This window comes from Ictalurus punctatus, chromosome 26 (assembly GCF_001660625.3).
Source record: "Ictalurus punctatus breed USDA103 chromosome 26, Coco_2.0, whole genome shotgun sequence".
Lineage (NCBI taxonomy): Eukaryota > Metazoa > Chordata > Actinopteri > Siluriformes > Ictaluridae > Ictalurus > Ictalurus punctatus.
The window spans coordinates 1,107,501-1,133,011 of record NC_030441.2 but is presented as its reverse complement, the minus strand read 5'-3'; the positions used below and the strand labels follow the sequence as shown (position 1 = coordinate 1,133,011).

Here is a 25,511-nt window from a genome sequence, read left to right as displayed (position 1 = left end):
TAACAAATACCAGGAAACCAACGTGTTAAGAAAATGTTTCTTTTATTCTTCTACATCATTATTAAACTTTAAATACATTACCTCAGCTGGTAAAGGTCTCTTGCTTTGAGATGAACATGTATCATTAATGAATATCAACACCTTATTTATCAAATCTGATCCCCTCCGAAAGAGAAAATCTGGTCGAGTACAGTTACGTTGAAATGGTATTGCGCAATGATGATGGATGAAGTAAGATTCCGAGCAAAAAAAAACAAACAAAAAAACCTTAGTTTGTAAAATACATTTCATCTTGTTCACCCACCACGATCCCAAATCCATCACCATTTCAATTCACAGCTATCCCCATAACATGGCGTGCGAGACAGAAATTGTCCAGTACTGTATGCGCTAAATTAGTAATAGTAACGTGCCCCTGCTACGATTTTTGGCTGTAAATCCGCATTCAAGTCGAGCCCTCGCTGACCCCGAGCGTCTCTCTCCAAACGTCTTGTAGACCAACATTAGAGAACACATTCCAGAAGAAAAATGGGACTAGCCAAATTGTTTTCGCGAGTGCACGATAAGAACGGCCCCAGTTGAAGAGTTCCTTTCATCTGCGTCCGTCATTTTGAAAAGCAAGATTCCTGAAATCTGGAGATAATGGGGAAAATCCACTGTGATTGGTCCTGAAGTACCTCAGGGGCGTAACGACAAATTTTTTATTCAAGTGAGCAAACAATTCGATTTTGTCGTCATCACATGCTAACGTAAATTAGCACACATTGTTTCTGCTTAGTCCCAAGCATTTCCGGTTAACACTCCTTGTGCCCGTGTGCGGCCTTTTTGTCACCCGTAACTCCTGGTACCTTGCCCCTAAGGTTTCGGAGGCTGGAGAGTTTAGAAATATTAATTCCTAACGGCGTCTGCGTGTCGTTCCTCTTTGGCGAAGGGGAGTGCGTGTGAGAGAGGCGTTGAGTTGGCGACTGGCTGGTTTTGAGTCCTCCGGGCGGGATCCTTCGGCAGGGCGAGCGGCTGAGACGGCCAGCATCGGGCTGCGTCGTGGCCAGTTTGCCCTGCCAGTATCGGTGCCCTCCGATCACGCGGGCGCTACTTTTCGGAGGGCGATGGTACACTCCTGGTTTGGCAATCACGACTTTCGATCTGTTGTAGGCTTCTCGCATGGAAGAGATTTCGATCGGCTGATATACCTGCGAGGGAAGAAGGAAGGCGGTGTAAATTATTACACAGTTTGTGCTGAGAGCTGCGAGGAACATTTCGCGTTCGCAAAACCGCCACTACGTTAAAATGGCAACTTTGCTAGCAAGAAAATCCTCGCAGGCGGAAAGAAGAATTGATTATACCATAAAATCCCTAGTGTATGTTGGTGGATACACACCAAGCAGTGGTCAAATAAATAAATAAATAAATAAATAAAATTCTAAAAATGCTAAGGCTAATTCATAAATATTGGCACCTCTTCACCAATCGATGCAGCCAAAACTTCATACATAAACCTACATACTAGTACATTTTACATAACATCCAAGTTTAATAAATAATGTTACATTTTATCATCATTCTTTTTCACATGCAGATTAAGTTCTACTTATATTATATTACTAATATTTGCTGCTAGATTTTCGTTAATTCTTGCTCTTTTTTAATTTATTTCAGTTTTAACTGAGCTAAAATGATGCATTTGTCTACTGTTGAATTTTGATACATATCTTAAGTTTATTTTATTTATTTTATTTTTTTTTTACTTTGTAGCTAATTAGCCAAGTTAGCTAGCTGAGAATGCTGTTATCAAAGGCGTGAGTGTCAGCTGGATAACTTTCCGAAATTCCGGAGAGTCGTCTTTTTTTGTTGTTTGTTATAAGATCCAATGTTAAATTCTGACCAACGATATCGAGTGATTTTGCTCAGATATTACACGCGCCAAATATCGCTCCGTAGCATTCAGCTAGTATTAGCCAACTAGCCGAGTTAGCTTGCTCTATTTAAGCGGTTGAAGCTTCACAAATACCACAACGTTCCGCCATTTTACAGAAAACTTCACTACGACAAAATTCCCAGTTAACTACACTTCCATGTGTTTACATATGATTTGAATTTTTTTTGGCTAAATGTTGCAATTTGCTTTTTAAATCAGTGCAAAGTTTCAAACTTTATGTGCAACGTGCATGATGGACGCTAATAAAACTGTGCAATGGGAATAATTCTGATGAATACTGCGTGCGACGCTTTAGGTGATCGTCCAGAGGTCTCTTTCGGCAAAAAACCTGAGCCACGCTAAAGGGGCGTCGATCTTCGCCAGCTACCTGAAAATGCTCCCAATGTTCTTCATCATCCTGCCTGGCATGATCAGCAGGGCGCTTTACCCAGGTATTACACATTTACATATTCTCTCCATAATCTCCATTGCTAATTATTACGCCAGGGTAATTTACATGCTTCGGAAAATATACAGTAATGATGACCTACATGCCATATTTCAACAAACACAAAGCTGTCAACTTTCTCGTAATGAAACGTTGATGAGTTATACTACTACTACAAAGTAACAAAGTAACAGCAAAAACATTGCCAGTATAATATATGTTTTTTCTGTTTTTTTTATTACTATTCCTGTCTCCAAATCCTAAGTAATTGGTACAAAAAAAACACACACAAAAAACCTGTACTTAGATTACTTAGCATTGTAAATCATGTCATCGTCTCGAAACCGATTACTCTGACCCGACGTGCCCGAACGAGCCTTTTGGAACGCTGTTCTGGAACATGTCCAAGCAAAATTTTCGTCACTTTCACAGAATGTAGGTGTTACGGTTTGATGACACGAAAACAGACAGAGCCTTTTTTTTGTACATATTTGGATTCGACACTTAATAGCTTTTGGTTATCTTGTGTAACATGCTTGCTAATACTTGACTTGCTCAGTGCTAGCACCAAAGTTTTCCTTCACTGCCTTCCTGGAGCTTCAGATTTAAAAACGCTGATGCTTCCCTTAGAAAGCCCAATCCGGATAATTCCCGTCTCCCTGGAGACACTTATCAAACCCTGGCTCTTGTCGGAAAGGGTTGTTTCACAGGGGGCTGGGACTAATGTGTACCACAGAGCGTTTGATTGGACGAGTGACATGCTTTTCTGTTCTAAACATTTATATAGCGCTTTTCTAGAATAAATGATCTTTACAAACAGACCGGAAGCAGCTCATTGTATCCATGTACCAAATCTTCAACCTTTTCAGTCTTCATTTATTTTGGTAGATATTAGATAAAAGTCTAATTAAACCCGAATTCCCCACGACTTTGGCTAGACCTTAGCAAACCTACATCATGATTCATGCCATGTGCCGTAGAAATGTGCGATATTTTCGTTGTACGATATCACCGTCCCTAATTTAGACACGGCTTCCCTTCTGAAAGCCACAGAAGATATTTCACGATTCAGCAACTAAGCACTGATTCCGGGCAAAGACTGCTTTAGTATACATTACAGCTTGATTTTTCTACTTCTTGGTTATTCTTTTCACTAATTCTCAGCAGAAGTTTCCAATGTGTCCGTTTTGAACGGTTTTAAAGTTCTGACAGCGTGTTTAGGCCTGCTGGAACGTTCTCTGACACACCCTGGTACATTTCCTAGCAAACACACACACATGTATTACCCACATATACTCGGGACACACCTCAGTTTATAGAGGCTGACTAGAAAAAGATAACACGTCTGGTGTGATAAAATTACTTTCCACTTTTACACACACACATACACACACACACACTTTCCACTACCTTTCCTGTGTATCTGCTGTGCACGTTCAGCAAGTTCCTGTCTGTGGGGTCCATATCGGCACTTTTATCCGGCCTCAGGTCCAGCATGGATTGCGAGAATCGTGCCATTATATTCACAGAGCCGTGCTCTTTGAGCCGTCCTGAGCCGATCGGTCCGCCGTTAGCGAGCCTGCTGTGGTCTGGGTCGGTACACTCGTAGTACTCGTCTGATGCTGTCGAGTCCTCGTCTTGTGTCGAACGGGCCAATTCCGGACTCTTGTTACTGTCCGTGTCGTCTTTATTTTTGCGATCCGAGTCCTGATTGGCAGACGCCGAATCAGGCGGCTCGGGTGCGTCTCCGTACTCCTCCGAGCTGACAGTCTCATGAGGTTTCGTTTCGCTTCTCCTGATCACGCTGACTTGCAGGTTTTCGGGCCCGTCGCCTGCAGTCATCACCAGCTGTAGGGTGCGCGGCTTTGGCACAGGAGGTCCAGGAGGACGTCCGTGTGTCTGTGCTGTGTCCTGAAGAGGCCGGGTCGGTTCGGGAGGCGAAACGGAGTTGCCAGGGTTCACAGTGTCTGAGGGCGCAGTTTGCAACTTGGTCTCTGATGGAACCTTGGCGTCGGGAGTATCCGTCGGTTCCGCGTTGGTGTCTGCTGGGTTTGTTTTGGAGGTGTTTGCAGCTCGGACACGTGGGCTGGCTTTTTCAGGCAGCGGCTCTTCTGGTGGAGCGGTAAAAGGGTCCTTGAAACGAATGGCCTGTGATGTTTCAAACCACTGCGAGCGCATCAAGTGCGGCTGCAGCGGCTTGCTCGTGTCCCGAATGTTGATGAAGCCGATGACATCACTAGGTGGGTCTGGTTCCGGCCATGTGGGCAGGTATTGCATGAGCTCTGCCTTTGGTAATCCTATGAGCCCCGGGTGTTTGGGCACTTCAATTACCTCACGTTGGCGCTTAACCGGCCGAGGTAAGGGATTATGCGAGCTATCCTTGGGACTCGGGGCTTTGTCTGACGAAGTCCGGCTTGCTGTCTCCACCAAGGCGTATTTGGGGTTGATGAGTTTCCTGGCAAGAGCCGCTGAAGGGACGGCGGCGGGTACAGGCACAGGGACCGGATCGGGCTCGGGCAGGTCAGCCAGACTGATTTTGGAGAGGTTGACCCAACGGGACGTCACGTAGAGTTCGCGGAACTGCTTGTCGAAGGTCTCAACTGCCTGTCCGCTGAGGACGGTGATGAGGTTGCGGTCCAAGCGGGAAGCCATCCACGTAAAACTGAAACGCATTTGTCAGACTTTTTCAGTTGAGGCTTAAACACTCTAGACACCGCATGCTACAAAGAACACGGTGCATTCACAGCCACGTGTTTGGACCACGTGTACTGATTATATATTTTCCAATAACGCCACGCTCCGGAGTGTTTTATTCAGTCTTATGCCACGGCCGTTTTACCAACGATTACAACCTCGTGTATGAAAGAACGAAGCGTTATACTTTCTTTTTTTATCCGTGTGTAGCGAAACTTTATGAAACATCCACGAAACGTCACTTACGTCATAGCAGCTATAATACCACTTTTCTGCTTCTGGATCTTTTTTATTTAATGCAATATTTATTAGTCATACAGTAAGACAGTATAAGCAGAGCTTGTGCAATGCCAAACATGTTTTTTTGATGGGGGGGGGTATTATTAACACTAATAGCAGGGATTTTGTCCACACAGGTAAAGCCCTAAGTGCATTGATTTACGAAAAACCACAAGACGACTTACTGACATATGTCATTTCACAGAGAACTGCCTTGGGTCAATTAACAGCTCCTTTTATGGCACATAAAAGACACCGTAATCTTTGAAGGCGTGGGACTGCACACTTCATAAACTTTTACTGACGACAACCATTCGAGCTGCGCTAGATACTCTGGTATGAAACTGCTCTGCCCAACCTCACTTGAACCGTGTCGTAAGTTCAAACTAATCCTATCTGAATAGTGCGTGAGAAGGGAGTTCACTCCGGTGCTTTTGGTGGACTTATCGAGTCTTAGAAGAAGGAATATGATAATGTTCTTTATACCGCAGCGGTTCTGATTGGTCAGATCTCGTTTTCTACAGCAACGGCTTTGACGGTAGTTCCACAACGTTGAATGTAACCATAAAAGGGAAAAAAATGAAAGGCGTCTTTTTTTTAATAAAGAATTGACAAGATGCTGTGGTATAAGAAGAATTAAACACTCCAAAGAGAATTCACAAAAAGAATGCGATTTGCTACGTAATCGTTACATCTCAGACTTCAGAACTAAACCCCATTAGCGTTGCTCCCTTAATTGCGGTATGTATGTAAAAGGAACCCGGTTCTAAGGTATAATGGGTATAATGCGTGCAGTAAATATGCACCTGTAGGATATTTACTGCATAACAGCCACGGGCACTTTCCTGCTCAAGCAAAGAAAAGCGGGCAAGGCTGGACGATTGCCTGCGGGCTTCTTCCTATAGATACCAACCCACATACTTGAGGCCTTTAGCCAAGTTTTATGAGACATGAAAGCATAAAATTATGCCCTGAGAACAAATCTACAAATGGTACACCGGATTTGTGCACACACACATATACACACACATATATACACGTTTTTATATATATATATATATATATATATATATATATATATACATATATATATATATATATATACATAATCAACCCACCTGTACGATCCAGACACGGCGCGATCTCCGTCCACGAACATGAACTTCTGGTTCAGTAAGCCTTGCACTTTTTTAGCTGAGCGCGTGTGGAACTCCGAGCCTCCGTTGCAGCGGACCCGCAGATACTGCGCGTGACAGGAGACAAAAACAAAAACCGCGCTTATAGAACTTTTTCGTCGCTACATGCTGTGAAGCATGGTGGTGGCAGCATGGTGCTGCGGGGCTGCTTTTTATCAACTTGAGCGTGAGGGAAGAGCCGAATACGGCGCAACTTTGAACCACTTTTTTCTACTCTATATTTCACATGGTGGTGGTGATAGCACTGTGTTACGTGGATACTTTTCATTATTAGACAGGGGATTAGTCGGAGAAACAACCAAGAGGCCACCAAGGGTAACTCTGGACATGATGCTACCACCACCAGTTCAAGGGCTGAGTACCTATACCTGAATACCTTTACTTTAGATCCCATGAGAATTATGCATTAAGCTCCACTGACAGACACACAAATGATCGTTTTTCTACTTCCGCCTGTGGAAAACTCGCTCAGTCATCACGACATGCGCGATGAACGTTAAAACTGTAACTGACATTAATGACATTTAAGCTCTTGCACTTGTAAATATTTCAGACGCCTTTGTTTTACTGCCGTTATTCTCACGGTGCAAGAATGACCGGCATGTTGAGAATGTGTTGTGCACACACCTAAAAATACAACACACACACACAGCACCATTTACACAGTGAAGGAGGCTTCATGTGATCCACCAGTGTGTGGCTGTCAGGGTGTGGACGTGAAAGTGTGTGTGTGTGTGTGTGTACCTTTAGGTGTCCGCTGTGCATGCCCGCTCGATCACACATTTGCAGGAAGTCCTGAACGAACGCTTGCTCGATGATGATGTACACCGCCACTTTTCTCCTAAAGCCGGCGTCCAGGAGGTCCTTGAAAATGTCCACGTCGGTGAAAACGTCCATGACTATGCCGATCAGCTGGGGAAAAACACCACACGGGCGTGTTATGAAAAGCTGAAAGCCTAAAACACGCGCCTTCGATCTTATTTACGCAAAGGGCCTTCATTCCGATCAGTAAAGACGCCACGCCTGATTCCACTTATTTGATCGGTCTCGTCTTTGTCTCGTATCGACTAGCGAGTGCGCTTTGTATTCGGCTGGAGTGAAAGCTTGCATTCAGGGATAAGACTGAAGACGTTCTGGCATATAAAGAGAAGCATTTCCACCATTTCAGGGGCGTAAGGATGATAACAATGGGATAATAAAGGAGAAACAATATTGCTATACTACCTGCGGAGAACTGGGAACTGCTTGGTGGCAGCGGCGATCGAAAAAACTTTTTCTTTTTATGCTAGGGGATTTCACAGTAACATGCATGAAATATTTTTTTAAAAAAAAGCATAACAGTACATTTCAAGTATAGTCCACAGCTCTGACGTGACCGCGTGGCAGAAAAGTGCAGTTTTTGATTCTTTTTGACCTAAAAACGTCAGCGGTACAGGAAATATAGAGATGGGGAAGAGGCGGGGCTTATATATAATAAGCTGCTAATGAAAACGTTCAGTTGATTGATATTACGTACAAGTGGCAGGATATTGAAACGTTTCGAAACCTGCACCGCGGTAAAAACGGATCGATTTCTGTCGTTTTGCCTGTAGGCATGGGCGAGACGGGCACGGTGGCTCCAGTGCCAGGGAGTGGGGCCTCGCTGTAGCCTGCAGCTTGGGGGCGAGGTTGTGTCTGATGGGCGGAGCAACATGTGCGTGACTGCTTGAAGCGCGTCAGATCTTTTCACGCTCGGTAACGAGCGACGTGTCCAATTACCGAACTCGTATTAATAAATAACACACAGTACATATCTAGGTTTAGACATTAATAAAGAAACCCATTTTATTGCTCTTCAACAACAACAAATAATAATAATAATAATAAATTATTTTGCAATTGCGCAACGTGTTAAGTTATGAGGTGGTACCGAGGCGGTCGGTTGTTTCCCTAGAACACGGTGTGCTTGTGTGCTTTATCGCTCACATGCTGTCGCTTTGTCAACTTGAAACTTTTGTTCGGTCGAACAATGCGACGGAAAGAAAATAAAGAAAAATAAAACGTTGTATACGTTTCACCTTGAATTCTGTCTCACGCGGCTGTCTGAAAGTTTTTTAAAACGACCTGGTTTTTAACGTATTACCCTGTATAATCGCTAATGATTATCTCAAAGCAGTACACGCGCTAAATTAAATCCCGCCCCTTGTATATAAATAATCACGTTTAATAATAATAATAATAATAATCATAATTTAACGTCATTATTAAAGCAATTATCTGTTCTTTTCTTCGCATGTTTGGCATTACTCGCTTTAACATAATGACAGACAACTAGCTTGTAACACACACACCTACTTTCACTCACACACACACACACACACACACACACATTTTTCTTCTTATCTTTATGAGGACCGAGCATTGACGTGCTTATAAGAAACAACTTATAAGGACTCCACAAGGTCAGGACTGGGAGATATTCCTGTCCTTATGGGGACCAAGATGTAAAAACATGCCCACACACACACACACGCACACGCACACACACACACACACGCATGCATTTTTTACTCAAAGAGCTCTCTGTGCTTGAACAGCGCACTGACAATGAGGGTCCGAATGCTTTCATGAGGCAGTAAATAGGCACTGTGTGTGTGTGTGTGTGTGTGTGTGTGTGTGCGCGCACTGAGACCGCCTTAATACAGAAGCATGGATGGCGTGTTTTAACACGCCGTCTCGTACTGAGTCAGGAGTTTTTGCAGATGTGTCGGTGATGACGGGTCAAAGCAGCTGTATCATACGCGGCACACAAAGACGTCTGATTCATTCTGACTAAAGTCTGGCTTTAGTTTCCTCCAGGTTTTCTCTCTCGTTCCGTCTGATCGCCCCTTCCGCAGGAACGCGAGGGCGGGCTCGTTACGAATCCGACGTTCTCACGCATACTCTCGCCGCTGTTCCCGAGAGGGTCTTCAAAACAGCCGAGCTTCCGCCCGAATGTTCACACCGACGCCGGCATTCAAACCTGTTTTATTATCCTCCTGTGCCTTTGGGAGTGGAAATATTCAAAAGGGAAATCCCAGACGCCAGCGTCTCAGGGCTAGGCCCTAAACCGCATGACTATCGTACAGAACCAAATAGCACAGGAGAAGCAGTCCGCTACCAGCGCATACCCCAAAGAGTACTCTCTGGATACTGCTCCGTAGCTACGGTACTAACGGTGATGGCATGCGTGATGGTATGTCTTTTTGGACGTCGCCCAAATTCTTTGCATGGAAGAATGCACCGAACCCCTCCAGATGTGCTCCAGTGGACGAATCATATCGATTCTGATTAGAACAATTCAGAAGGTGACGTTTAGTGTTCTAATCGCAGGTGTATATGACTTCTCGTTGTGATACGCTGGGTGGACGTGCGATACGACAAAAATATCATATCGTACCGTGAAGGCAATTTTTCAGCGGCGTTCCTACGATACGCAGACATCAATCAAGCCTAGCTAGCGTCTTTATTGTCTCTCAGTGTGTTTTAACTGCAAGGTGACCGCGGTGACTTTTTCTACGAGTAGAAACGTTTCTAACGCCACTAGAAACTGGCGTCAAGGTTTTAACTCGCTAAGGTTGTCGGATGGTCAAATCAAATCGTCCTTCTGTCGCTTCACATGTCTGACGTGTATTCACCAGACACGTTTCCTTATCAGACCCTGAAATGATTTCCTGGAGATACCGGTGCGTTGTGAATTTGTTTGTTTGTCTAATGGCTGCAATAAATCAATATAACGCTGGGCTTTTAGCTGAACGGGATTGGTATTTGAATAATTGCGCTATAGTCATAAAAATAAAATAATAACAAAATCTGTTTTGTTTGCGTCTCGTGGTGTTAATACGATACGAAACTATACGACGTGGATCTGTTTGTGCTGTGTAGGTGGAATGTTGTGGAATTAAATTCTCGACACAAAATGGCTGCCAGACGTATCCTTCAGAAACTAATGCTACATGTGGCTACATTGGTGCAATACCAGTATAAACACTAGGGGCAGTATAACGCGATGTGTTCTGTCTGAACTGACTACACAAACTCTGCGATTTGTCTCAAATCTGTATATGACTCCAGACGTTCTCTGCGCACCGCGTTACCTCACAGCGCCTCAGACGTTCTTCCTCTAAGGACGACGTGAGGAATACCGACAGCGTACGATCTTTTACAGAAACGCCCTTCTCGAAATCATCATCTTTATATAACGATTCGCTCCGGAATCACACGCCAGGACACGCCGGCGCTTTTCGATAGTTTAAGCGCGGAATGATAAAAACGTATACGAGCAGGGTATACGCCCCTAAGCGCAGGGGACTGAAACACAACACCTACTGTACGTGTTTGGTCACGTGATCTACTCATGCCTAGCCACGCCCCCTACAGCAAGCTCAATACGATAGTTTTACTATATACCGTGATATTTTTATCATGAACATTGTAAACACATCTTGAATAGACTTTGTATAGCTATATTTTGTATACAGTCATATAAGTGATTTTGCGTGAGGTACCTTCTGCGCCTGCGCGATGGTCTTCCTCACCACCTCCTTGATGTGCGTCTGGCCGTCCGCGGGTGGCTGCGTGTACACGTTGACCCGCGTGACTCCGCGGTACGACGTACAATCCGGCCAGCCCAGGTCTAAATCCGGTATGGACACGTCGGAGCGGTCAGGCCAGTACTGCAGCGACAGCGCGCGCTCTTCGCTGTCCGCCATGTCCGCTACGGGATGCTCGGCGCCGGGCCGGTAGTCCTTCACGGAGCGGCACAGGCGCTCGAGCTCGGACTCGGACAGGAAGGGCCGCAGCTCGCCCTGTTTCACATACGCGTCGAAGGCCTCGCGGCCGCCGGAGATGAGCGCCTCGAGCGCGAGCCGCTGGTCCTCGCTGTAGAAGAACTCCGGTTTGGACTCGCTCACGCGCCAGTTCACGTGATTGTCGTCGAGACATTGGATTTGGGACAGAGCCATTTCTGATAAGATAAATAATAATAATAATAATAATAATAATAATAATAATAATAATAAATAACTGAAAACGTGTCAAAGTTACTCAGACTCTACGGTGACACGGATGCTCGCGCTTCCAGGCGTAAATGCCTTCCTAAGTTGTAAAGATAACTTCATTATTATTATTATTATTATTATTATTATTATTATTATTATTATTATTATTATAATTATTATTATTATTAATTTCAGACACAGAAAGCTTGGTTCCGCGCGCCGGTTCCGGGAAGATTCATGGTGTCTCGTGCTCGTTAGATGAAGTGAACTCGAGTCGGTAGATCAGCTTTCAGTCACCCGACAGGTAAAGGAGGACAAAAGCGCCTCGAGCGTCCCCGGAGACCGAACCTCCTACCGGTCCACAGCACACACCTCTCTCTCTCTCTCTCTCACGTGACCGGCTCTGTCCGACTCCACGTCCGTACCCGGTATACCGCCTCTGCACGAGCGCGAAGAAAAACTCCACCAACTTTTTCAAAAAAAGAAAACCGAGTATCAGAGGAATTCGGCGTAAGAAAAAGTTTTCCGCTCCACGTTTCTGCTCCACATGTTCACTCTGGAAGAGGAAGAGGAGAGGCCGCGTCCCAAACGCCTTCCTACCGGACACGGAGTGGCATTATTACACTCCCTCCGCTAATAAACACCGACTCTCTCTCTCACACACACACACACACACACACACACACACACACACCGGGTTCTGTACAGCTCTGTTCCTGAACGCGATGACGCGGCGCTGAATGTTGGCACGCGCGGGCGCACGCAGGGCGGAGCAGTGTCCTTATTGGACAAAAAAGGGAAACGGACAGCTTTCACTTCCTCTCTCTCACATACATACACACACACACACACACACACTGTTCACACGCTAAAGTTACAGGCTGAGGCAAAATAAATAAAAACTTTCATACATTAAGGCGTAATTACATGATTCATGAATATATATATATACAGGTTATATAATAAAGAACATGAAACTAGAGGAGTAAACTTCCTGACATGTCCCTAATTCTTTCTGTCTGTCTCTCTGCCTTTCTGTCTGTCTGACTGTCTGTCTGTCTCTCTGCCTTTCTGTCTGTCTGTTGGTCTGTCTGACTCTGTCTGTCTTTCTTTCTACCTATCTGTCTTTGTCTGTCTGCCTTTCTGTCTCTCTGTCTTTCTGTCTCTCTGTCTTTCTGTCTGTCTCTCTGTCTTTCTGTCTCTCTGTCTTTCTGTCTCTCTGTCTTTCTTTCTGTCTGTCTGTCTTTCTTTCTGTCTGTCTTTCTGTCTGTCTCTCTGCCTTTCTGTCTCTCTGTCTTTCTTTCTGTCTGTCTGTCTTTCTTTCTGTCTGTCTGTCTTTCTTTCTGTCTGTCTCTCTGCCTTTCTGTCTGTCTCTCTGTCTTTCTGTCTTTCTTTCTGTCTGTCTGTCTTTCTGTCTGTCTCTCTGCGTTTCTGTCTCTCTGCCTTTCTGTCTCTCTGTCTTTCTTTCTGTCTGTCTGTCTTTCTTTCTGTCTGTCTTTCTGTCTGTCTCTCTGCCTGTCTGTCTGTTTGTCTGTCTGCCTTTCTGTCTCTCTGTCTTTCTTTCTGTCTGTCTTTCTGTCTGTCTCTCTGCCTTTCTGTCTGTCTCTCTGCCTTTCTGTCTGTCTGTTTGTCTGTCTGACTCTGTCTGTCTTTCTTTCTACCTATCTGTCTTTGTCTGTCTCTGTCTTTCTGTCTGTCTATCGGTCTCTCTGCCTTTCTGTCTGTCTGTCTCTCTGTCTTTCTATATATCTGTCTATCTGTCTGTCTCTGCCTTTCTGTCTCTCTGTCTTTCTGTCTCTCTGTCTTTCTTTCTGTCTGTCTGTCTTTCTTTCTCTGCCTTTCTGTCTGTCTCTCTGCCTTTCTGTCTGTCTGTCTTTCTGTCTCTCTGTCTTTCTTTCTGTCTGTCTGTCTTTCTTTCTCTGTCTTTCTGTCTGTCTCTCTACCTTTCTGTCTGTCTCTCTGCCTTTCTGTCTGTCTGTCTTTCTTTCTCTGTCTTTCTGTCTGTCTCTCTGCCTTTCTGTCTGTCTCTATGTCTGTCTCTCTGTCTTTCTGTCTGTCTCTGTCTTTCTTAGTGAGAGGACTAACGTTTTGTCCCTCACTCGTTCACTTTCTTTCTTTCAGACATTAAACTCTCCTGTTCAGTAAAGATCTTGTGTTAATGTTTTTGTCACCAATTCTTGATCTCTCTGGAGATTCTGTTCTAACAAGTGAGCTTCAGTTTTTCAGCGTGTTATATTTTCTTTAAACCAAAAAAACACTCCGCGGTCTCCAAACTCATCACTTATTAAAGTCATGGTGTGGATATTTAGTGCGTGTTTAGTAATATTTCTGCGTAAAATGAAATTTCCTGAACGCTTTGATACAGTCTGTGTGTTAAGGGGGAGGATGGGGGGGGGGGGGGGGGGAATCCCAGAAATGACTTGAGGGCTAAATAAACCATTAGTTTCTCTTTACTTTTCTACAACAAGACAAAACAAGTTGCTGATCTTTAATCCAGTTTCATGACCTCACCCTGAGGCTGAAGCACAAACCCCTACTTCCTGCCTATAGAAGCTCCCTATAGGGCACAGACGCCATTGCTTCACCTACTACATAGTGTGCATTGATAATACGTCGGAAGGAATTCGGGATTTGGCCTGATGGGCTTCTCCTTCTTTATCCATGTGAATAAAACGAGGATTTAAATGTCAGATACGTCTGCTGATCATATATCATGTAAATAACTGAATAACTCAAGCTTGAAGAGTTTCACAGAGTGAATGTGTAATAAAAATTCAACGAATGAGCGTCTTACTCGTTATTGACTTTATTTACCGTTCAATGAAAACAAAAAAAAGGTTTATTTATCAATACTTTAATAAAGTAGTGTATAAATGTTTTCACGGTGAAACCGAACTACAAGTTCCTGGCGGAAAATCGACAGAAGTTTCCGTGTTGATAAACAACTCGTGGTTCACATCAGATCTGATTTACATGTGATTTACAGATCTGATCTACAAACGTCCATAAAAGGCAATGCTCCCAGAGAGCTCACAGAAAATGACTAAGCATAGTAAAGGGGGAGGCCTGGGTGGGCCCATTCGGAGGTGCTTGGGAGGCCTGGGTGGGCCCATTCGGAGGTGCTTGGGAGGCCTGGGTGGGCTCATTTGGAGGTGCTTGGGAGGCCTGGATGGGCCCATTCGGAGGTGCTTGGGAGGCCTGGGTGGGCCCATTCGGAGGTGCTTGGCAGGCCTGGGTGGGCTCATTTGGAGGTGCTTGGGAGGCCTGGGTGGGCCCATTTGAGGTGCTTTTGTAGCTAGGGGTTACATCACGGTCTCGTTAATGTTATTTACAACAACAAAAAATGTTCTCAATGACCAAAATAACCCAATTATTTTAAGGTCAATGTAACCAAAAATGAATCTGTTAAATCCTGCAATTGCAGCATCTCATCTAGTATAGATACAGTACATACATAACCCCTCTTCTTTTTAGAGGGTGCCATTACTTTTGTAATTGAACAGCAAGGCTTATTCGTCTTCATTTACGGAGTTGCTTTCGATGTACGTTAAATTGGTGTTGTGTGTGTGTGTGTGTGTGTGTGTGTGTGTGTGTGTGTGTGTGTGTAAATTTCCAGATTCCGTGGGCTGTGTGGATCCTGAGGAATGTAGGAAGGTGTGTGGCGCAGAGGTCGGCTGTTCCAACATCGCTTTTCCCAAACTGGTCATCGAGCTCATGCCTAGCGGTAATACCATGTGTTTGTTTTTTCCAATTTTCCAATAACACCGCCATTATCCCCCCCCCCGCCCGAGTGAATAATCCCTCTGGTTGTGTTTGTGCTTTAGGTCTGCGCGGTTTAATGATCGCGGTCATGATGGCCGCCCTGATGTCCTCGCTGACCTCCATCTTTAACAGCAGCAGCACTCTATTCACCATGGACATCTGGAAGAAGTATCGCAGAGGAGCCAGCGAGAAGGAGCTGCTGCTAGTCGGCAGGTTTGGAAAAGAAACACTCGTTTTCCTCTTAAAACTATTTATCCCACTGAATTCTCGGTTCCGATCGGCGCTGCAAGGTCTATAACGCATGTTTATATCCACGCGCTCGTCGACTCGCAGGATCGTCACGGTGATCCTCGTCGTCATCAGCGTGGTTTGGATCCCGATCCTCCAGAGCGCCAACAGCGGACAGCTCTACGTTTACATCCAATCGGTGACCAGCTACCTGGCACCTCCCATCACTGCCATATTCATCATGGCAGTGTTCTGGAAAAGAACCAACGAGGCGGTACGTATGCACTCCTCAACACTGTCCAGCGGAACCCGAGCCCTGTAGCACAGGATTCTACAACCCAATTCCAAAAGAGTTGGGACGCTGTGCAAAACCTAAATAAAACACAGAACGCAACGATTCGCAAAGCTCACAAACCCTTACGTTATTCACAGTGGAACATTTTTACATACGGTGTTTAACCAACAGTTTAAGTTGAGTTCATTTGCTTGCTTGTTTGTTTTTGTTTGTTTTATTAACACGAAGAAAAAAAGAGTAGCTGCTGAACGAGTGTTTATAGCTGCAGTAACGTAAGCGAGAACACGACCTAAATCCCTTTCACGTTCCTGTTCTTCCGTTATAGCAGCTATAAACACTCGTTCCTTCACCATTCTCTCTAGTCTCTCTCTTTATTCCCTCTCTTTATTCTGTCTCTTTATTCTCTCTCTATTCTCTCTCTCATTCTCTCTCTATTCTCTCTCTTTATTCCCTCTCTTTATCTCTCTCATTATTCTCTCTCTTTATTCTCTCTCTTTATTCCCTCTTTATTCTCTCTCTTTATTCCCTCTCTTTATTCTCTCTCTCATTCTCTCTCTATTCTCTCTCTTTATTCCCTCTCTTTATTCCCTCTCTTTATTCTCTCTCTATTCTCTCTCTATTCTCTCTATTCCCTCTCTTTATTCTCTCTCTATTCTCTCTCTTTATTCCCTCTCTTTATCTCTCTCATTATTCTCTCTCTTTATTCTCTCATTCTCTCTCTATTCTCTCTCTTTATTCCCTCTCTCTCTTTATTCTCTCTCTATTCTCTCTCTTTATTCTCTCTCTCTATTCTCTCTCTTTATTCTCTCTCATTCCCTCTCTTTATTCCCTCTCTCTCTATTCTCTCTATTCTCTCTCTATTCTCTCTCTTTATTCCCTCTCTCTATTCTCTGTCTATTCTCTCTCTTTATTCTCTCTCTATTCTCTGTCTATTCTCTCTCTTTATTCCCTCTCTTTATTCTCTCTCTATTCTCTCTCTTTATTCTCTCTCTTTATTCTCTCTCTTTATTCTCTCTCTTTATTCTCTCTCTTTATTCTCTCTCATTCTCTCTCTTTATTCTCTCTCTCTATTCTCTCTCTCTATTCTCTCTCTATTCTCTCTCTTTATTCTCTCTCTATTCTCTCTCTTTATTCTCTCTCTTTATTCTCTCTCTATTCTCTCTCTTTATTCTCTCTCTATTCTCTCTCTTTATTCTCTCTCTTTATTCTCTCTCTTTATTCTCTCTCTTTATTCTCTCTCTTTATTCTCTCTCTTTATTCTCTCTCATTCTCTCTCTTTATTCTCTCTCTCTATTCTCTCTCTCTATTCTCTCTCTATTCTCTCTCTTTATTCTCTCTCTATTCTCTCTCTTTATTCTCTCTCTTTATTCTCTCTCTATTCTCTCTCTTTATTCCCTCTCTTTATTCCCTCTCTTTATTCCCTCTCTTTACTCTCTCTCTTTATTCCCTCTCTTTATTCTCTCTCTCTATTCTCTCTCTTTATTCTCTCTCTCATTCTCTCCCTTTATTCGGATAAAAAAAAATACTCGTTAATAACGTAATCGTTGGCAAGTCGCTGCGGTGTAAGAGGAATAAAACGCTTCGTGACGGCGTGTCATCGGCGTGGGAACAGTAACTCCACCTCATCAAACCAAACCGTCATTGATTATTAATAATCATTGTTTTGTTTTTGTTTTTTTTTAATTAGCTTGTGGTGTAGTTTGTCATTTTTGTGGGCGTGGCTTGTCCAGTATCTTTTCCCATTCTGATGAGAAACAGCGGTAGCTATAGTCAGCTTCTAAAGCTAACAAACGTAAACGCCGGTTGTTTGAGTTTCACGGCTTCATGCTAGCTTCGTTCTCAAAGCCAACTAGCTATACTCGCCACGTACACGCTCACCACGAGGCACCGACTAATCCCTGCCACTTCGTTTTTCTGTTTTTTCCTGCCTCGTTCACTGCGACTCTGTCCTCTCAACTCAGCTGACTAACTGGAATGTCTGGATCATTCGTCAGAGTGCAGCAAACTGATGAGGAAGCACATGTTACAAGGCTCGTTGTGTGTTCGCGTCTGGCGTGTAAATAAGAGGAACAGATTCCAATGAGTCAACACGCAGCCCCGCCCACTAACACCTTCAGCAAACGGCAGATCACGGTTCCTTACGTGGGAACGAATGACATCCTTGTCATCTTCGCCTCGCGTTCAGTGAAACGAGACACCATGAGAAAAACGCACGGCGTGTCAAGCGCATCACCGTAATTAACGACATTAAAGACGTGGGATCGGATGACGTCTGACCTTTCGCGAGGTGTTCATTTCAGGTCATTTTATATACGCTTTAGACCCGAGTCCAGCGTGTAGGATTCAGGTCAGGGGTGGGTATCCAAATTTGAGCCGAGGTTTGCGGTTGACAGTTTATGCAAAGCACGTTGGAGACTCTGTAAATATCCGGCCGCTAGAGACGTCTTGCGCAAGGCACATGTTAGCAAAACAAACACACCCAATGATATTAATAATAATAATCAGGACGCCCTGACGTCTTTTACTCCTCTCGTACCACAGCGACTTGCTGAAGGTTCCAATTTGATTCTATTTCCTCACTACTTCATACTTTTTGTATGTTTAGAGCTACATTTAACGTCACGGAACATCCATGAAACGAGTTCATGTCCTCACGTACGTTATAGCAGCTAGAGCGACGGGGGGGACGACACAGAGCATCCACATACCTCTTATATTTTCCTAAAAGCGTATAAAACGTGGACGTTTATGCACGAAAGCATCCTGTGATGTCATATCCTGGCGTATAAAAATAAAGGTAAAAAAAAGAAAATCATTTCCTCTCTCGTCCTTCCCGAAAGTTAACGAAGGCCTCTGAGGACTAGCAGACTGACGGCTCACGGCGGAGAACCTGTTCATCCAACTGAAAAACATGACGACATTCCAACACCTTTTACACCAGGGTGGGGCGTTATCTTTCTAAAAAACAAACAAACAAACCTTTCGGCATGGAATGCAGGATGCCCCCGAGCTACACAAGACACCAGCACCTCTCACTTCTTTGTCACTTTCTCAATTTCACAACCCAGCTGCGGAGAACGAACCCGGAGAACGGTGGTGTGAGGAACATTCCTAGTATAAGAGTTCTAGTATAAGTTTATCCTACGTACATGTTATGATCGGTTGTGTGGCCACGCCCCCTACAACAACCGCTTATAATGAACGTTTTAGAGGAAAAATTGATCATATGCTGTTAAGGACCTTGGATACGTTTTGGGATTTTATCATATTTCCAACCAAGGCGGTGCTGAACAGCTACAGATCGAACTATTTCTCAACATTTAGCTACTTACGCAAAAATTCAACAACAAACCCTGAATATTTAGGAGTGTATTAGGTTCGATTTGTTAAACGTTTTGCGTTTAGGGAGCGTTCTGGGGTCTGATGGTGGGTCTGACTGTCGGTGTCACGCGGATGGTTCTGGAATTTGCCTTCCCGCCCCCTCGCTGTGGCGTCTTCGACCCTGCGCCGCCGGTCCTGCGGAGCGTGCACTATCTGCACTTCGCCATCATCCTCTGCGCCATCACCGTCGTCGTCACCGTCACCATGAGCCTTCTCACGCCGGCACCCTCTGAGGAACAGGTACGCGTTTTCTAAATGACATGTAATACAATATAGACGTCAGACATCGCCGTGAAGTTACGTTATTACGAGCGCCCCCTTGTGGAGAAGCTACTTCTTGCTAAGCGAGTTAGTTAGTCGGCTATAAACAGTCTTGACGACAAAAAAAAAGAAAGCAGCTTGTTAGATTACTCAGAAACCCTGTTCGTTGTGGAAACAAAGCTCTGACACTGGAGACTCCTTCCGTAAATGTTCCGCTTGCATTTGGAACAAAGAAAAAACTTCACCATATCAACGATTAGACATTTAAAAAAAAATAATAATACATGGTCCGTGCATTGTTACTATAGAAACGATAACGCATTCGAGTTTTTGGCCAATCAGTGCTGTGTGTGATGCGTGCACGCTAATGAGGTTAAAGTGTTGTGTGTGTGTGTGTGTGTGTGTGTGTTATTGTGTTGTAGATTCATAACCTCACCTGGTGGACCCTCAGGCGCAACGTTGACAGGGATATACCGCTACAGAAAGTATCAACGCTGACTCGGAGAACAGAAGGTAACTCACACACACACACACACACACACACACACACGTGTATATACACACAACATCAGGAGGATCCCAAAAAACTGTTTTTAGTTTCCAAAATAATTCACTGCATTCGTGTGTCCTTTCTTTCCTCCCCAAACAGAAAGCAATACACGAAAGTGCTATTTTGCAACACAATGGTTTCTCTCTCTCTCTCTCTCTCTCTCTCTCTCTCTCTCGCTCTCTCTCTCGCTCTCTCTTCTCATTTTTTAAGGTTGTGAACCCGTGCGCAGAGGGAAGTGCGTGCGCACCGCCGGCTTTTGTAGTCCTCGGCCTGGCCGTGGAGCTCCCGGGACTCCGCCTCCCGTGATCCGGAGCATGAGGGAAGACCCGTTTTGGTCACGCTTCTGCTGCGTCAATGCTGTTATTCTCATGTGTGTTAATATATTCCTTTATGCTTTCTATGCATAACACACCTACACACACACGTTTATAAGATTAAACAGCTTTATGGTTTGCATCATTTTAAATACATGGTTTTATATAACTGCATTCAGAAATATAGAAAATTCAGAAACACAGCAGCACTGTGTATATATTTCTGTATACAGTCAGATGTGTGAGGAATAAAACACTTGGGGGTGTGTGGATATAGGATAATAATCACCCATGGGGCGGTGTGATCGAGTGTGTAGTGGATTTACTGTTAGGGCAACAACTTCTAAGGTACTAAATAAAACAGCCCGTTGTACTTTTTGTCCATTTATAGTTATATTCGATGTCGAGGAATGTCCGCAAAACGAGTTCTTACTTACGCCGTAGCATAAGTTTCATCACCGGTTTCTCTCGTAAAAAAAAAACAACAACAACAAAACAATACAATTTTCTTCTTCTGGTAAACCAGAAAGTCACAACAAAGCTCTGACACTGGAGACTCCTTCCGTAAACGTTAAATAAACATCGCATTACGTTTAAAATACATTTAAAAAATCAACGTATGGACGGTTAAGAACTTCAGATATTTAGCTGTTGCTATAGAAACGATAACGTATTAGAACCGTGTTTAGCCTTCTAACCAATCAGGGGTGAGGGGGAGGGGGAATATATATATATATATATATATATAGGGCGGCCGAATCCGTGGAAAACGTTACGCACTCGCTGGAACTGGAAATGCGGATTTACTCTGGACCGCTAGCTTTCAATCAAAGCCTACAGGTTATAACACCACAATGCCGAATTCTCGATTCTGATTGGTCGGAACAGATAGTAAAGGCTAGTAACAGCTAGTAGGACTACTATGTAAATGAGAACAGCAACGAACAACATTAAAAGTAGGTAAAATCGGATACAAAGTACAAAACAAACAAAGTAACCGTAACCTGCAGCTATAAAAAAGTATGACGTGTCGTGCTCCGATAGCTAAAACAAAAAATTTCTCCGTAAGTATTCTGGTTACAGTAACTCCGCCGATTATTTTGCCGTTTAATTTCCGGACATAAATCAGGGATTGTTTTCAAGCTTATGCGGAAAAATGATTCAAAAAAACCAAACAATTATTATACTTTCGAAACACACGCTGTGTTATGAGTCAGTCGGTTTGAGTCGCTCTGAATTCCGAAAATCTGAGGTGTGATTTTTACTGCGAGCGATGAAGTCATCGAGGCAAGCCCGAACAAGGCCAATTCCAAACAGCCAGGCTCTTACTTTATTTCATTTCTGAAATTAGCTTAAATCTTATCCACGTGGATTCTGCGTTCGCCAGGGGAATTGTTTTTCGTGATTAACGTGTATTACGTTTCACTGCTGAACCTAAAAACAACGGCGTTTACGGCGAAACGTTTTAATCAACGGACGCCGCTTTCCCTATGTTGCGATTCCGCTTATTGTGATTTTTGTTGTGTTTCTTGGCATGGGCGTGCCCCTTGGTTATCCTTCGATGGAAATGTGGGGGTGGGGAAAAAACGCAAGAAAAACAAAGCAATTTAATAACCATTAGGCAGCACTCAGGTGTGTGGGCGTGTGGGCGTGCGGCGTCTGACCGGTGCCGTCACACAAATATGCGTCAGTTAATGACGGGTGGAGCCGCACGTGACTGACACTGTCATTTCTTTCCAAATACTGCTTCACACCTGAGTGGGAATTCCGAAAAAAGAGATAACCGGAATTCCACTCCGGTCAACCTGAACGTCTTGAATGTGTAAACAATCAACTACGAGGTGTTACAACTTGTCAGTAGAGTTCACGCGAATCCATTTTGAATTTGACTTACTGTTCATGCTGTACGAGGTAACGGTTAAACAGTAAAACCGGTGAGATCCAATCCTGCTGCCCAAACATGAGAAATGTGAAGTGAAATATTTGTTTCTGCATTTAAAAACGACACGGCTCGAACCCTGGAGCGGGGGAACCTCGCTGCCACCGTCCCGAGTGTATCCAGAGTGTTCACCGGAAATATGCAGCAGAAACAAACAAACAAACAAACAAACAAACAAAAACATTCCTTCATTCTTACTTGTCATTTTTAAACTGAAAAGAAAAAAATACTGTATAAAGTGATATTTTGTGCAACTTGAAAACGATGAACTTTTGTTGGTACGTTACAGTTATTTCACACACACACACACACACACACACACACACGGCTTTCTATCGTTTTATATAGGAATCTACATTCATTAGATATTATATGTGGAATATTTCATATTCGAGATTCTGCGCTAGTTCCAGGGGTTAACGTCGGGTTATACGTCACGTCTCTGAAACGAAATCGCCGCGGCGCTCTAAAACGAACAGTTTCATTATTTGTGATTGAAAGAATTAAAAAAGAAGAATAAGAAGAACGTCCGGAAAATCCCAGACGTTCGGATCTCGCCGTACGTACGACAACGGATACCGTTTATATTCTTCATAATAAAAGAATCGGGTTTCACTAACACGTATTTTTAACATTATGATGCATTCAAGCATTCTTAGAATCACTTACAGTATGAAAACACACTACTACTACTTTATAGCAACTAGCAGTGTTGTGTGTGTATATATATATATATATATACACACATTATAACAAAGGAAACTCGGTGTATAACATACAGTGCGTCTGGCTTTACTCACGTACAGCTCGGATTATAATTATGCGTATATAGATATAAAAGAATGCATTATAATTAGGACGGAATATGGTATGTACAGTATATACAGATATTCTTTGCTTGGCGATGCGATACGATTTGAACGCCAGTTAGAATCCGTAATCATTACAAGGTCTTCTAAAATGTCTTCTGAAAAGATTTCACTAATAAATAAGCTCGAGGTTGGAGCTGAAATACACTTCAACACCCTTCAGTGGTGCACGGGCTGGACGTATTCGGGCGGGAACACGCCCACTTGACCCCGGCACCGCCCCTTCCAGCAACGAGCGTCCGAGCAGTCCAGAAGGTCGATGATGTCACCACGCAGGAAACGGAGCTGGGTGGCGTGATGCGGCGTGAAGTCGAGGAGGGCGTGAGCGTGCCGTGGCCTCTGGAAGAGGGGGGAAAAAAAACACTTGACACTGGAGACTCCTTCCGTAAAAGACTCGTAAAAGACAGAAACCTGAAACATTTTAGATTTAGTGTTGCAAATTTGATTATAGGATTAGGTGCAGAAATATAATATGTATACATAAATATAGCAGAAAGAGTGTGTGTGTGTGTGTGTGTGTGTGTGTTCTCACAGCCAGCAGTCTCTCAGGCTTGCGTAAGAAGACGGTCCTCTCTTTGGCGATGCTGTTGATGCGGTAGAACTCCACCAGCTGGTTGAGCGAGGCGAAGACTTCGTCCCATATAAAGTAGCGCCTCAGCCGGTCCTTCAGGACCATAAAATGCTGCACGTGGTCCCCATAACTGCACAAATACACAACATGTGTGTGTGTGTGTGTGTGGAGTGATGACACAGCAGTCAAAAGAGGACTATACATTTTCCGTCTCGTGTGGAATCTCGTGTCTGCTATGCGAAAACATCGCGAGTTTTTAACGTTACTCAATTGCAAACGTTTCGCTCACAGTTGCGAGTTATTTTTAAGGAACCGCGAAGTTTTGAAATCGTGAAATTGCGACGTAAGATCGCGTATACTTGATGTCAAAATCGCAACTTTTTTATCTTGCTTTAGTAAGGTGACATTTCACAATCGCGATCAAATCCGTGGCTTATTTTCAAGTTGATATCGCTAAATTGCACACATTTTCGTCTCGCAAATTGCGCGTTATTTTCACGCAGCTTTTTCAGACAAATACTTAGGTACTTATCTCACGACCTTTTGTGGACGCAAGCTCAACAGCACCACCGACAGGACGTAATAAAAAACACACAGAATGGTATGATGATGCTTTTGTTTTTTTTTGTTTTTTTTACCAAAACCTTTCATTTAGTTTTAATGAAGAGTTACAACACAACATGAAGTGTGTGTGTGTGTGTGTGTGTGTGTGTGTGTGTGTGTGTGTGTTTTCTTATTGCACATTAAGTGATAAAACGTGTAAAGTTTTCCGTAGAATTCTGTGCACATATCTAATAACACCCACACACACACCCACCCACACACACACACACACACACACACACACACACACCCTTCTCCAGCAGGTTCTCTTTCATCAACTGCCAACCCAACCCAACCCAACCTCACCTGACATTCACTCTCCCTTTCTCTCTCTTTCTCTTTCACGCACACACACGGTTCATGCTCCTTGTTTGCACGCCATAAGGACCAGAATGAGGAACTGCCCCCGGGGTAAGTGATAGGATTGTGTGTGTGTGCGTGTGTGTGTGTGTGAGAGAGAGAGAAGAGAGAGAGAGAGAGACACTGCCTTTTGTTACTTGTGATTTCATACCACAGATTAAGCTGTAAATCATTATATAATCCTCGCAGCCTGAACCTCCAGAAGTTTCCGTCTCTTCCGATTACATCTACATCATCTACATCTGAGAATCCCGCACCCGGGTCCGACTCGTTTAAATGTCCGCCTCGGCTCTAGCGCCGCATCTTTCCGTGACTCCAAACCAACCGGTTAAATATCAGGCACATGTTAGCGCAGGAGTAGCGTCACAGCTGCTGGATTCTGGCTTCTGATTGGTCAGAAAGTGTCGAGTCATTTTCTATAACAACAGCTCCGACTCCGCTAAACAAAATTGTAATGTAGTAAGAAAAAAAATTGTTGTTTAATATTGTTATTGCTTTCAGTTTTTGCACTTTTGCGGAAGGAGTCTCCAGTGCCGGCGTTTTTTTGTTTGTTTGTTTGTTTTGTTTTTGTACAGTAACGGTACGTTTTGCGCCACAGGAACATTTCATGGACTTTCCCGATAACAAGAATAGCTGCATTTATTTATTTTTGTCTTATTAACTTAAAGAATGTAAGTATAACTGCGCTATAATGTATGTAAGAACAGGAAGTAACATGTTTCGTGGATATTCCATAACATGAAATGTAGCTATAAATGGTTAAAAAACATACGCATTAAACTTTAGCTTACAGTTTGACGCGAAAAAAAACAGAAACTGTGTGTGTGA

At 43.7% G+C, this 25,511-nt stretch overlaps 3 protein-coding genes and 1 long non-coding RNA gene across 4 annotated transcripts in view; 1 reads left to right on the top strand and 3 right to left on the bottom strand.

The window, feature by feature from the left end:
- slc5a10 (solute carrier family 5 member 10) overlaps positions 1 to 20,714 on the top strand; it is a 32,022-nt gene extending 11,308 nt beyond the window's left edge. Inside the window, exons 9-15 of the mRNA XM_017457859.3 lie at positions 2,232 to 2,367; positions 15,167 to 15,274; positions 15,375 to 15,525; positions 15,646 to 15,814; positions 19,241 to 19,456; positions 19,900 to 19,990; positions 20,238 to 20,714. Coding sequence (XP_017313348.1) covers positions 2,232 to 2,367; positions 15,167 to 15,274; positions 15,375 to 15,525; positions 15,646 to 15,814; positions 19,241 to 19,456; positions 19,900 to 19,990; positions 20,238 to 20,434 — 1,068 coding nt within the window. The 3' untranslated portion in view covers positions 20,435 to 20,714. The remainder of the gene's footprint in view (positions 1 to 2,231; positions 2,368 to 15,166; positions 15,275 to 15,374; positions 15,526 to 15,645; positions 15,815 to 19,240; positions 19,457 to 19,899; positions 19,991 to 20,237) is intronic.
- On the bottom strand, positions 26 to 12,238 carry LOC108258882 (protein FAM83G). The gene is made up of 5 exons (XM_017457857.3): positions 11,059 to 12,238; positions 7,277 to 7,444; positions 6,455 to 6,579; positions 3,774 to 5,025; positions 26 to 1,190 (listed from the first exon to the last, which is right to left on the bottom strand). The coding sequence occupies exons 1-5, from the start codon at positions 11,512 to 11,514 to the stop codon at positions 795 to 797; spliced, it is 2,397 nt and encodes a 798-aa protein (XP_017313346.1). The 5' UTR covers positions 11,515 to 12,238; the 3' UTR covers positions 26 to 794.
- Positions 19,111 to 20,228, bottom strand: LOC124626394 (uncharacterized). Its single transcript, XR_006981174.2, has 2 exons — positions 19,914 to 20,228; positions 19,111 to 19,467 (listed from the first exon to the last, which is right to left on the bottom strand). It is a non-coding gene; the product is annotated as an uncharacterized LOC124626394 (long non-coding RNA).
- Positions 20,715 to 23,081: 2,367 nt separating the features above from the next.
- grapb (GRB2 related adaptor protein b) overlaps positions 23,082 to 25,511 on the bottom strand; it is a 3,808-nt gene continuing 1,378 nt past the window's right edge. Inside the window, exons 4-5 of the mRNA XM_017457861.3 lie at positions 23,682 to 23,850; positions 23,082 to 23,488 (exon numbers count right to left, since the gene is read on the bottom strand). Coding sequence (XP_017313350.1) covers positions 23,309 to 23,488; positions 23,682 to 23,850 — 349 coding nt within the window. The 3' untranslated portion in view covers positions 23,082 to 23,308. The remainder of the gene's footprint in view (positions 23,489 to 23,681; positions 23,851 to 25,511) is intronic.